This window comes from Mustela nigripes, chromosome 10, assembly GCF_022355385.1.
Source record: "Mustela nigripes isolate SB6536 chromosome 10, MUSNIG.SB6536, whole genome shotgun sequence".
In the NCBI taxonomy this organism is placed as follows: domain Eukaryota; kingdom Metazoa; phylum Chordata; class Mammalia; order Carnivora; family Mustelidae; genus Mustela; species Mustela nigripes.
The window spans coordinates 35,865,590-35,879,721 of record NC_081566.1 but is presented as its reverse complement, the minus strand read 5'-3'; the positions used below and the strand labels follow the sequence as shown (position 1 = coordinate 35,879,721).

General features: G+C 34.1%; 1 protein-coding gene across 3 annotated transcripts in view; it reads left to right on the top strand.

The window, feature by feature from the left end:
• The window catches only part of DENND1B (DENN domain containing 1B), a 285,595-nt gene that overhangs the window by 110,202 nt on the left and 161,261 nt on the right, over window positions 1-14,132 (top strand). For all 3 annotated transcript variants that reach the window (XM_059413042.1, XM_059413040.1, XM_059413041.1), the window contains exon 6: window positions 5,896-5,965. In XM_059413042.1, the coding sequence (XP_059269025.1) occupies window positions 5,896-5,965 (70 nt within the window). The remainder of the gene's footprint in view (window positions 1-5,895; window positions 5,966-14,132) is intronic.

Below are 14,132 nucleotides of genomic sequence, written 5' to 3'. Positions count from 1 at the left end.
TTGATAATTAATCAGTTTAAGGGCTTATATGTTAGTTAGAAATAGCTTTGAACAAATATTGTTTGAAAATTATCTAAAAAGCCACAAAAATAAAAACACGAGAATAACATTTCTTACCCAGAGAGGTAAGCTTATATAATTTATGTTTTATAAATCTATAACATTTATAATATATATGTTATTTTGCTACACATTTTGTCATTAAAGTTTACAATGGAATCTTGTTAAAATATTTGAGTTATTGACGACTTTCTGTACTCCAAACCATTTTCTTTGTCATATAAAAGAATGAGCCGGACTTCCTGTTGTGTAGTTGCACCATATCAAGGATTGGAATTCAGTTACTTACAGGGGGGATTCAAATAAGATATATAGGTTAAATGTCTGACAATTAGAAGTTGGGATTAGTGTGATGATCCAAGTAGGACATGCCATATCTAAAGACAGAAGCCATTACTCAGCTCTGGGTACTTGTTACAGAGTGAAACATGTGTGACCAGTATTGCCAGTTCTTTGGACTTTTAAGAGGAGCAGGAGATCCAGATTTTTAAGTGAATTATCTCAGATTTAGAAGTTGGCAACTTATTCAGTTAAACCCGGGGGTGTTGACGAAAAAAAAAAATATGTTCATGGTTAGAGATTGTTAGTCTGCCAGTCTGCCAGTAGTAGCCAGTTTACACCCTGTACTCTAGATGCTGTTGTTAATTAGCAGCAGAAAATGTCCCAGCTTCCCTGCCATTTCTAGGAATACGACTACGTTACAGAATCGCTCCATGTTGATATGTGATATTTTTATTAAAAAAATGTGGATGATACATAGTCTTAAGAAGGAGCTGTTATCACCAAGAATCAGTCCGTGTTCACAAAGTGCATGTTGTATGAACTAAACTCAGCTCTTTATGACACTGGTGTATGAGGCAATGCTGTAGAAATTTGAGTCTTTCCATTTTCTCTCATGAACAAATTATATAGAATGAAAAATACTGGCTAGACAATAGATAATGAAGTTATGAGTCCTGTTAGTGGTGAACATATCATACTTAGATTGTTGGTAAATAGGCACGTTATTTTGGGAGGGATCTTATAACGTATTGTAGGCCATGTCCTTTTAAAAATTTTTATCCACAGTGATGAACATAGAAACAGTATTAAAACCTACAGTTGGAAGGAATTACCAATATATTAGATGAAAGAATTAAACACATCTTCATCTGCTGGAAGAGTTGCCCATATGAACAAAATATAATTTAAAAGGCAAAATGATAATGCTCTGAACATTAGTTGATGAAAATTTGGAAGATAGAATTTGCTTCGGTGGATAGAAATTATAAGTAGACTGATTTAAGGTTAAACTAGAACATATTTGTGTCATAGTTTATTTAGCTGCCTGAAAATTTGTGGTCATTGGACATGTTTATTTAAAGACTGAATGTTAAGGAACTACATGCCATTGGGTGATGGGCTATCTATAGTGGACCCCTGAGCAAATATTGCTAGGTCAGATTGATCAGAGAGTTCTAATCCCAGACTTGCTATTTGGTAGCTTTGTGACCCTGGATAAGTTGTTTTACTTTAGTTTTGTCAATTATACATTGTGGCATTATTTTAATAATTAAATGAGATAACACATACAAACTACCTAGCATGTTTTCATACATATAGTTAGTGCTTAAGAAGTTTTATTCCCTGTTCTTCTAATTATTTTAACATACAGAGTCTCATTCTTGGATTCTGCTCTGTAGTCCCTAGAGTACAGACGGACTAGTGAGTCATATTGCCCCAATAGAAATAACAGAGCATCTTGGAGCCTTAGAGATGACCATGAGAAATATGCCAAGTGTAAACTTTGTTGCCATAGTTTAAAAAAAATAATGTTAGTCTCATTTATAGATGAAATCATATTAGAAGTAGTTATAAAATATTACAGTGTCTAGCAGTGCTATAAACATAGTAGAGTTGAGTGTTGAATTTGATGACTAAGAGAATGAATGTGAGAACAAAATCTAGCATATCGTGTATCAAGAGCAAACATAGCCTGGTGCCAGGATGAAATTCGGCCAGAGTTGGTATTCTTGGAGATTATAAAAAAGAGCAGTAATTATATAGGTAGCAAAATACCTCACACTGTTAAATTTTGAGAAGTAACCTAAATATTAATTATTTAATTCAATTTGTTTTATTTTCAAGAACAGTTAAATAATCTTACAGATAAGTTGTAATTTTATGAGTTAGCTTTTATGAAAAATTGTTTCAGTTAATCTTCACAATTTGAAAGAAAATTGAGAGGGGAAGATAGCTAATAAAAAGTAATAATGTAAAGATTAGAAAACCAGAACACTGAAGAGTATTTGTACTATTAGTAGGAATGCAAACTGATGTATAGCACTGTGTAAAACAGTATAGAGAGTCCTCAAAAAGTTAAAAATAGAACTAGTCTATGATCCAGCAGTTGCACTACTGGGTATTTATCCAAAGAATACAAGAACACTAATTCAAAGGGATATACACACCTCTAGGTTTATAGCAGTATTATTTACAATAGCCAGGGTATGGAAGCAGCATAAGTGTTGATCCATTGATAGATGAATGGATAAAGATGTGGTGTATGTGTTTGTGTGTATATGTCTGTACATATATACATATACATATAATATCTCTCTGTATATATACACACACATATATATAATTCAGCCATAAAAAGAGTGAACACTTGTCATTTGCAACAACATGGATGGAGGTAGAGAGTATAATGCTAAGTGAGATAAGTCAGAGACAAATGTCATATGATTTCACTCATATGTGGAAATAAGAAACAAAACAAATGGTAAAGGGTTAAAAAATGAGAGAGAGAGAAAGAGGGAGAGAAGGAAAGACAAAGCAAGAAACACAGACTCTTAATTACAGAGCAATCTGATGTTATCAGAGGGAAGGATTGTTGGGGATTGGATTAAATTGCAGTGGGGATTATGGAGTGTCCTTGTGAGGAGCACCAGGGGATGTATAGAACTCTTGACTTTATTATGCACCCGAAGCTAATATAACACTGTATGTTAACTAACTGGAATTAAAATAAAAACTTAAAAAAAGAAAAGCACGCAAGGCAAAAAAGTGTTCAGGTATTTTGTGTAGAAGAAGATCCTCACTTTGTAATGACTTATGAGATAATTTATTATAATTTCTTTATAGTGGTCCAAGAAAGAAGGTTTATGGTTAAAAAGGCTTTACATTATTTGAGTAAGATGGAAATGACAATGTAAGGATTAGCAGACATGCAGCCATCTAAAATCAATAAATTTTGCGTTATCTGGAAATTCTTGAGAGCAAGATAGAAACAGACCATCATGCTCCTTGAATAGATTAGATGAATAGATTAGATCTCATTTTATGTGAACACAGAGATCTGAACTACATGACATACTGAAGTTTTCCTGAAGTAACAATTTCTTCAGGTCATTAAAAGTTGAAATATGAATATGAAATGAATATGAAATGCTTGCAAATGAAAAAGTGGCACTCTGTCCAAGGAACTGTATTGTGTCTTAGTAGAAGGACATTCTCCATGAAGATCATTTCATTTAGTTATAATGAGCATAGAAAATAAGATGTGGTAATTTGCGTAGTATTGAGTTGAAAATTTAAAAATAGTGTTAATAATCTTTTTCTTTTTTTGGTGAGAGGTATAGCAGAATAGCTGTCTAAATGCTAGAGTTAAAGAGTTGTTGCATCATTTAAATATGATGGTTGAGAATACCAATACTGATCTGATTTTTAGGTTTCCCAGAGGGTGTAGAGTGTTACTCTTTAGGCCTTTGTACAGTTTATTCTTAGATTTAATTGTTCTTTCATAAGATTAGATTTGTCTCCTATATCTTAGTGTTCCTCCTTTTTTTTCACTCTCTCATTTTGTCAAAGCCATCCTTTAGTAGCTTCCCCAAAACAGTACAAAAGTGGTAGATTTTTGAGTGCTAGCATGACAGAAGATGTTGTTAACCTAGCCCCACACCTGATTCGTTGTTTCTCAGGGCAGAGAATTATAGGTTGCAAAGGGATTTAATCTCTGCATTTTGAAGGTGTAATCTTCTTACTGTCTGGGATTGCTGGTGAGAGGTTCAGTGGCATTTTTAACTTAATTCCTTTGTATGTTACCTGTTTTGTCTCTTTGGAAATTCTTAGGTGCTTTTCTGTCTCCTATTATGGAATTTCACTGTGATATTCATTTATTTTACAGTTTACCCAGTGGCACTCTCAATATGGACACTCATAGCTGAAGTTCTAGGAATTTTTCCTGCAGCTTTAAAGAAGAAATTTTCATTCCTTTTTTCCCACTTTTCTTTCTTTTTTGGAACTATTACTGTTATTCAGCTACATAATTCTTGAGATCAATGCCCTGATATTTTGACATTTATTCTTCTGTTATCCATTGGTTTATCCCTTTATTCTAGTTGCTAGGAGATATTCTTGATTTAGTTCCTAATTTATCAATTTTAATTTTTTTTTTAAAAAGATTTTATTTATTTATTTGACAGAGAGAGAGATCACAAGCAGGCAGAGAGGCAGGCAGAGGGGGAAGCAGGCTCCCTGCTGAGCAGAGATCCTGATGCAGGGCTTGATCCCAGGACCCTGAGATCATGACCTGAGCTGAAGACAGAGGTTTAACCCACTGAGCCACCCACTTGCCCCCCAAATGTACTTCTGTTGTGACTTTAGATTACTCTTGAATCAAAAAGCATCTTTCATAGCTATTAATAAATCAGACATTATGTGAAAAATGCAGATAGAATGTTGTTTTTCTCAGCTCTATACATTGATTTTTAAATTTTAATTCTGTTATATACATGTACTGTTGTCAGAATACAGTTATGTATTAAAAGCATCACATGTTTTTCTCTTAGAAAGTAATCTGTTATAATAATTCTTTGAAAAAAAAGAACACTTTTTTTTAAAAAAGATTTTGTTTATTTATTTGACAGAGAGGGATCACAAGGAGGCAGAGAGGCAGGCAGAGAGAGAGAAGGGGGGAAGCAGGTTCCCTGCTGAGTAGAGAGCCCGATGCGGTACTTGATCCCAGGACCCTGAGATCATGACCTGAGCTGAAGGTGGAGGCTTAACCCATTGAGCCACCCAGACACCCAAAAAGAATACATTTTAATAAACAATTAAACCTTTGGATAGATTTTAAATATACTAATATCTTAATTTATTAATAAGGAGTACAGATTTGGGGGGTTTATTGAATTTTAGACAGTATTTTGCTTTCATAAGAATTAGTTATATTTGCATCTAGTAAAGTGAATCAAAATGTATTTTCAGTTGTATATAATTTTACAATTTTTAAAATGGGCTTTCTGTTGTGTATATTGATGTTTACTTTGAAATTTATCACCCTACTTGACCATCAGTTTCAAATAATTGATTAATTAGGCACATATTTCTATTGTATTATATATTCTCTTCAGTAATCATTAATAAGAAATGATTGTGTATTTTGAAAGCTTCTTAAGATTAGTTTTTGTTTTGTATTATATTTTATTACAGTGGTTAACTTTTATTCTATGAGTGCTTTTAGTACACTTGTACCATGCATACTATGATATAGGATTAAATAATTTTACTGCAGAAAAAATAGAAGTATGTAATGCATAACTTTAATAATAGAACTTTGGATCATTATTATTTTATGAAAACTAGTAATAGATAATATTTAAAATTTTACTATAATAGTAAGGAGAGCATTGGTATAGTTCTTTTCTGCCATCTAGGATTAAGCTGTTTGAAATAATAAAAAATTAATGTTTTCATCTCTTTTCTTGATTCTAAATAATATGTCCATATACATTTTTAAAGGTTTTTGGTTTTTTTGTTTGTTTTTGTTTTTGTTTCCTGTTTTTTTTACAGTTACCTGCCATGGTTTGAAGTATATTACAAGCTTCTCAATACTCTGGCAGATTACTTGGCTAAGGAACTGGTAAGCTATGTTTTTTCCCCAATTTTTTCTCATGTTGTAAAATACAACATAAAGTTTACCATTTTAAGTATCTTCAAGTGTACAGTTCTATGTCATTAAACACATTCGCCTTGTTCTGTGCCACCATCAGCAGCAGCATCTCTAGAACTTTTCTATCTTTCCAAATTGAAACTCTGTGCCCCATAGAACGACTTTCCTTTCTCCTCCCCTGAGTCTCTGGCAACAGTCATTTTATTTTCTGCCTGCATGAATTCGAATGTGTACCTCATGTAAGTAGAATCATATAATACTTGTTCTTCTGTGACTAGCTTATCTCCCTTAGCAGGTTTTGGGGGTTCATCCATGCTGTCGCAAGTGCCAGAATTCCTTTCTTTTTTAAGGCTGAATAAAACTTCATTATATGTACACACCACATTTTGTTGATTTGTTCATCTATAGATGAACAGCTGGGATGCTTCTACCTTTTGGCTGTTGTGGACAGTGCTGTTAGAAACATGGGTATACAAGTATCTGTTTGAGTTGCTGTATTATATTTGAATTGCTGAGTAATATGGTAATTCTATGTTTAATTTTTTTGAAGGACTGCCATAATATTTTTCACATGGTATCACCATTTTACTTTCCCAGCAGCAATGTACAAGGTTCTAATTTCCCCAACACCTGCTATTTTCTCTTTTGTTTTTGTTTTGTTGAATTATTATTTACATACAGTATATTAATTTCGGGTGCACAGCATAATGATTTGACATTTGTGTACATTGTGAAATATTATTATAGTAACTCTAGTTAGCATCTGTCATTACTAACTATACAAAGTTACAGATGTGTGTGTGTGTGTGTGTGTGTGTGTTTGCATGTGTGTGATGGGAACTTTTAAGATTTACTTTCTTAATCTTTCAAATTTGCAATACAATATTGACTATAGTCACCATGCTGTACATTACATGCTCTTGACTTATTTATGTTGTAAGCGGAAGTATGTGCTTCTTGATCACTTCACCATTCCACCCATCCCCCAACCTCTTCCCCTCCAGAAACCATCAACCTAATCTGTTCTCTGTATCTATGAGTTTTATTTTGTTTTGTCTTTGTTTTGTTTTTTAAATTCCATATGTAAGTCAAATCATATGGTGTTTGTCTTGCTCTGACTTATTTCACTTAGCATAAGTGACCTCAGGGTCCATTTGTGATGTCACAAATGGAGAGATTTTGTTCTTTTTATGGCTGAGTAGTTTTCCACTGTGTGTATGTGTTTGTGTGTGTACAATACCTCTTTATCCATTCATCCACTGATGGACACTTGGCTCATTTCCATATCTTGGCTGTTGTAAATTATGGCACAATGGACATAGTGCATGTATCTTTTCAAATTAGTGTTCTTATGTTCTTCACACATATACCCAGAGATGGAGTTGCTGGATCACATGGCAGTTCTAGTTTTAATTTTTTAAGAACTTCCAAACTGTTTTCTACAGTGGCTGCACCAGTTTACATTTCTAGCAATAGTGTGCAAGGATACACATCCTTTTTCCACATCCTTGCCTATACCCGTTATTTCTTGTTCTTTTTGCAGTAACCATTATGACAGGTGTGAGGTGATAACTCATTGTGCTTTTGATTTGCATTTCCCTAATGAGTAGTGATGTTGAGCATCTTTTCATGTGCCTATTGGCAGTCTGTTTGTGTTCTTTGGAAAGATGTCTATTCAGACCTTCACCCCATTTTTTAAATCAATGTTTATTTTTTTGTTATTGAGTTGTAGGAGTTCTTTATGTGTTTTGTATATTAAATGTATGTTGTATATTAAACCCTTATTGGATACATGATTTGTAAATATCTTTTATTCAATACATTACCTTTTAACTTTGTGGATGGTTTCTTTCACTTTGCTTTTTAGTTTGATGTAGTCTCATTTCCTTTCTTTTTTCTACCTTTCTTTTTTTCTTTTCTTTCTTTCTTTCTTTTTTTTTTTTTGCTTTTGTAGCCATTGACTCAAAATTGTCTCCAAGACCTGCATATATTTTCTTTTAGGAGTTTTATAGTTTCTGCTTTTACCTTCAAGTCTTTAACCGATTTTGAGTTAATTTTTGTGTGTGGTACAAAATAGTGATCTAGTTTCATTCTTTTGCATATGACTGTCCAGTTTTCCCAGCACCATTTATTAAAAAGAATGTCCTTTATCCATAATCTTGCCTCCTTTCTCATAAATTAATTGACCGTGTATGTGTGGTCTCTTTGTTCCATCCCACTGATTTTTGTGTCTGTTTTTGTGCCAGTAGCATACTGATTTGGTTACTATATCTTAGTAATATAGTTTGAAAACAGGAGCATGATGCCTTTAGCTTTGCTGTTCTTTCTCAAGATTCCTTTGGCTGTATAGGATCATTTGGGTTCCATACAGATTTTAGAATTATTTGTCCTAATTCTGTGAAAAAAATGACATTAGAATATTGATATGGATTACTTTGAATCTATAGATAAAATGGGTAAGATGGATATTTTAATGTGGTCTTTTAATTCATAAGACCAGATTATCTTTCCATTTATAGTGTCATCTTCAGTTTCTTTCATCCGTGTCTTCTGGTTTTTAATACATAGGTCTTACACTTTCTGGGTTAAATTTTTTTCAAGGTATTTTATTCTTTTGATGCAATTATAAATGGGATTGTTTTCTTTATTTCTCTTTCTGAATAGTTTACTGTTAGTATAGAAACACAACAGATTTTTGTATATTGATTTGGTATCCTGCAACTTTGCTGATTTTTATCTGTTCTAACAGGTTTTTATTTTTGGGAGTTTTTTGATTACTCATTCAGTCTCCTTATGAGTAATCACTCTATTTAATTTTTCTATTTCTTCATGATTCAGTCTTGGAAGATTGTAAATTTTTAGGAATTTATCCATTTCTTCTAAGTTGTTGAATTTGTTGGCATAACATTATTTTAGTAATCTGTTATGATCATTTGTATGTTCCTTTGGTGTGAGTTGTATCTTCTTTTACTTTTGATTTTATTTATTTGAGAACTCTCTCTTTTTTCCTTGTAAATCCAGCTAAAGGTTTGTCAAGTTTGTTTCTGTTTTTAAAAAACCAACTCTTAGTTTCACTGATCTTTTCTATTGCCTTTTGAGCCCCTGTTTCACTTATATGTTCTCTGACATTTATTATTTCCTCCCTTCTACAAAATTGGGGCTTCATTTTTCTTTTTACATTTTTTTAGGTGCAAAGTTACTCTACTTGATATTTTTCATATTTCATGTGGTTTATATTACTATAAAGTTTAGAGTTTATATCACTAATATCACTAATAGAGTGATATTACATCCACTAATAGTTTATATCACTATAAAGTTTAGAATTTAAAGTTTAGAGCTATTTTACTATATCCTATAGATTTTGGTGTGTTATATTTTCATTTGTCTCAAGGTATTTTTTTAATTTCTTTTTTTTTTTTAATTTCATTGAGCCATTGGTTATTCAGTAGTATGTTGTCTAATCTCTATTTGTTTGTGATTTTTCCAGTTATCTTGTAATTGACATCTAGTTTTTGTACAATTTTTGTTGGAAAAGATGTTTGATGTGATTTCTATTTTCTTGAATATATTGAGACTTGTTTTGTAGCCTAACATATGAAATATCCTGGAGATTGTTTCATGTACACTTGGAAAGAATGTGTATTCTACTGTTTGGGGATGGAATGTTTGTTATATATATAGCTCATCTGGTCTAATGTGTGTCTTAGGGCCAATGTTCCCTTATTGATTTCCTGTTTGGATGATCCATTCTTTGATGTAACCAGTGTATTAATGTCTCCTGCTATTATTGTATTACTGTCAATTTCAACTTATTATATTATTGTCAATTTCTCCCTTCACAAATGTTGTATCTTCTTGCTGGATTAACCCCTTTGTCATTATGTAATGCCCATTTTTGTTTTTTTATTATGTTCTTTGTTTCAAAGCCTATTTTGTCTGATATAAGTATAGCTACCACACTTTCTTTCAGTTTCCTTTTTCATGAAGTATCTTTTTCTATTCCTTCATTTCCTTTCTGTGTGTATACTTACGTATGCTGTGCGTCTCTTGTAGGCAGCATATAGATGGGCATGGTTTTGTTTGTTTTTTTTTAAAAAAATTTTTAAAAGATTTAATTTATTTATTTGACAGAAACAGACACAACAAGAGAGGGAACACAGGCAGGGTAAGGGGCAGAGGGAGAGGAAGAAGCAGGCTCCCCTCTGAGCAGGGAGCCTAGCCTGATGTGGGGCTCAATCCCAGGACCCTGGGATCATGACCTGGGCTGAAGGCAGACTGAGCCACCCAGGCACTCCTGTTTTTGTTTTTGTTTTTGTTTTCAATTTTGTAGCCACTTTGTATTTCTTGATTGAAGAATTTAGTCCATTTGCATTTAAAGTAATTGTGTATACTTATGTAATTATCACCATTTTGTTCAATTGTCTGGCTATTTTGTAATTCTTCTCTGTTTTGGTCTTCTCTTGCTTTCTTCCTTGTTGGTTTGATGGATTTATGCTGCTGTATACTTTGATTCCTTTTTCATTTTCTTTTGTGAATCTGCTGTAGGGTTTGGCTTTGTGGTTATGATGAAGCTTACACATAACATCTTATATACTTAATAGTGTATTTTAAGCTGATAGCAACTTAAATTTGAATGCATTTTAAAACTAAATTTTTACCCACCTTCCCATAAAAACACGTTTTATTTTTTATTTTTTTAGTGAGAGAGAATACGTGTGGGGAAGGGCAGAGAGAGAGAAGGAGAGAATTGTAAGCAGGCTTCACACTCAGTGCATATGGAGCCTTATGACCCTGAGATGATGACCTGAGACAAAATCAGGAGTCAGACACTTAATCACTGAGCCACCATGGTGCCCCCATGTTTTATGCTTTTGATGTCAATTTTAAGTCTCTTTATTTTCTATATTCCTTAACCAACTGAGCCACCCAGGCGTCCCTATTTTCTATATTCCTTAACTAATGATTATGGTTTTAATTATTTTCACTACCATTGCCTTTTAACCTTCATATTAGCTTTGTAAGTGTTTAATCTACTACCTTTACAATGTATTTACTAATGAGATTTTTACTTTCATATGTGTTCTTAATAATTATTACCCTTTCTTTTCAGCTTAGAGAAATCTCTTTAACATTTCTTATAGGGCCAGATTAGTGGTGTTGTATTTCCTTAGCTTTTGTTTGTCTGGAAAGCTCTTTCTCTCTACTTCAAATTTGAGTGATAACCTTGTAAGGTAAAGTATTCTTGGTTGGAAGTTTGTTTTCCCTCAACACTTTGAATGTATCATGCCATTTTCTTCTGGCCTACAAAGTTTCTGCTGAGAAATCTGCTGATAGCATTATGGGTGTTCCTTTGTTACAAGTTGTTTTTCTCTTGCTGCTTTTCAGACTCTCTATATTTTGATATTTTAATTATGTTTCTTGGTATGTGTCTCTTTAGGTTCATCTTGTTAAGAAGTCTCTGGGCTTCATGGGGGCACCTGGGTGGCTCAGTGGTTTAAAGCCTCTGCCTTCAGCTTGGGTCATGATTCCAGGGTCCTGGGATCGAGCCCCACATTAGGCTCTCTGCTCAGCAGGGAGTCTACTTCTCCTTCTCTCTCTCTGCCTGCCTCTCTGCCTACTTGTAGTCTCTGTCAAATAAATAAATAAAATCTTAAAAAAAAAAAAAGTCTCTGGGCTTCCTGGGTCTGGATATCTGTTTTTAACACCCTGTTAGGGATGTTTTCAGGTTTTTTTTTTTCAAATAACTTTCAAATTATTTTCCTGTCCCCTATAATATGGATGTTATTCTGCTTGATATTATCCACAGGTCCTTTAAAGCTATCTTTACTTTTTAAAATAATTTTTTCTTTTTGCTCATTTGTTTGGGTTAGTTCCTCTGCCTTGTCTTCTGGATCACTGATTCCAGTCTGCCGTTGAACCACTGTAGTGTATTTTTCAGTTTAGTTCTTTTCTGTGACTTTTTTTTTTTTTTTTAGGATTTATTTATTTATCAGAGAGAGAGAGAGGGGAGAGAGCGAGCACAGGCAGACAGAATGGCAGGCAGAGGCAGAGGGAGAAGCAGGCTCCCCGCCGAGCAAGGACGCTGGGATCATGACCTGAGCCGAAGGCAGCTGCTTAACCAACTGAGCCACCCAGGCGTCCCTTTTCTGTGACTTCTATTTGATACTTTCCTGTATATATATTTTTTATCTTTTTGAAGTTTTTACTGTGTTCATCTGGTCTTCTCCCAATTTCAGTGAGCATCTTTATGACCATTGCTTTGAGCTCTTTATCAGGTAAATTATTCATCTCCATTTCTTGTAGGGTTTTTTCCCTAGAGCTTTATCTTGTTCTTTCATTTGGAATATATTTCTGTTTCCTCATTTTGGTTGGTTTCCATTCTATGCATTAGACGAAAAAGGTGTTTCTCTTATTCTTGAAAGAATGACTTTTTATTGATGAACCTTATCATACAACCCTGCCTTAGCTCATGGTTGTCTCTTGAACCTTTATGATTGTCTAAACACCCTGATTCATTATTGATAACTCCTAGTTGTTGAGATAGTCCATATCCTTTGAATGTCCCAGAGGGAGGGATCTCTCAGCTCCTAGTTTTGGCTGGTTGGAAGCTAGATCCTCAGGCAGCAGCTTTAAAGTTATGTAAATAGTTTGTGGGACAGCAATCAGAAAGTCTGATGGTGTTCAGACCCATCAATCTGGAAAAATACCCTTGATGACAGTGGCAAAAGTGTGGTTTCATACTTATGAAATACTTTGGTAGCCTTTAGGTGTGTGGTAATCCTAAAGTATTCCTCTCAGTAGAAGTTTCAGGATAAGTAAATAGGAAGACTGTATTTCCTTCTACTGTTTGTAGAGCCCTGAGGGTGGTAGCCTGCCAAGAACTTTCTCTTCAGCTTCGCCCTGGCTACCAGAGCCAGGTGTTCAAGGAGCATTCCCTGTGTAGGCTGTAAATTCTGCTGGCTGTGGTGGGGCTGCAGGAATGGCATAGGGCCAGGATGTGCCCACCAGCACTAGAAAGGTAGAGGGAGAAAGCAAACATGACACCTACCAGTACCTCTATTCTGGAGAGAGTTTGAATAAGCTCCTCCTCCTCTGGCAGATGCTTTAGGATTGGCAAATGAATCTCCTTCATGTAGGTCCAGGTGCTCTCCATACTGCTGCTTTTGTGCTTGGTCCTGTGGCAGGTGAGTCTGTGCACAAGTTCTTCAAGAGTAGGAACTCTATTCTCTACAACTCATTGTTCTCCTGGACATAAGCCCTGTTGATTTTCAAAGCCAGACATTTGGGGAGCTCATTGCTCTGGTGCAGGTCTGAAGGGTTGAGGTGCCTTATATATGTCGTAAGCCCCTTGCTTATCAGGGAGAAGCTGCTTGAGATCCTTCCTGATTGTGGGTCACCACATGGTGGATGGAGTTTTGGATGAGGCCATATCTCTGCCTCTTACATTTCTCAGTGTGGTCTTTTATTCTTTGTTGTGCAGGAGCTATTCAGCTAGTTTTCAGGTATTTTTCTGGGGGAATGATTTCATATGTAGCTGTAGATTTGCTGTATCTATAGGAGGAGATGAATTCAGGACTTAGGCTGCCCTCTTGGAATGCCTCCTTGTTTTGTATTTATAACAGCCATTCTAATGGGTGTGAAGTGGTATATCATTGTGGTTTTGATTTGTATTTCTTTAATTCTTGATGTAGAGTATTTTCATGTGCTTATTGGTCATTTAGTTTTCTTCTCTGGAAAAATATCTGTTCAAATTCTTTGCCCATTTTTAAGCAAATTTTGTTGTTGGGTAGCAGTTCTATATATTATCAGATATTAATCCCTTATTAAATATATGATTTGTAGATATTTTCTTCCATTCCATAGGTTGCCTTTTTACTTTGCTAATTGTGTCCTTTGATTCACAAAAGTTTTTTTAATTTACATGAAGTCCAATTATGTATTTTTCTTTTGTTGCTTATGCTTTCAGCGTCATGTCAAAAAATTACAAATTCAGTGTCATGATGCTTTTCCCATATGTTTTCTTCTAAGAATTTTAGTTCTAGCCATTACATTTAGGTCTTTATCTTTTTTTTTTTTTTTTTTTTATGTTTTTTTATTTTAATTTTTATAAACATATATTTTTATCCCCAGGGGT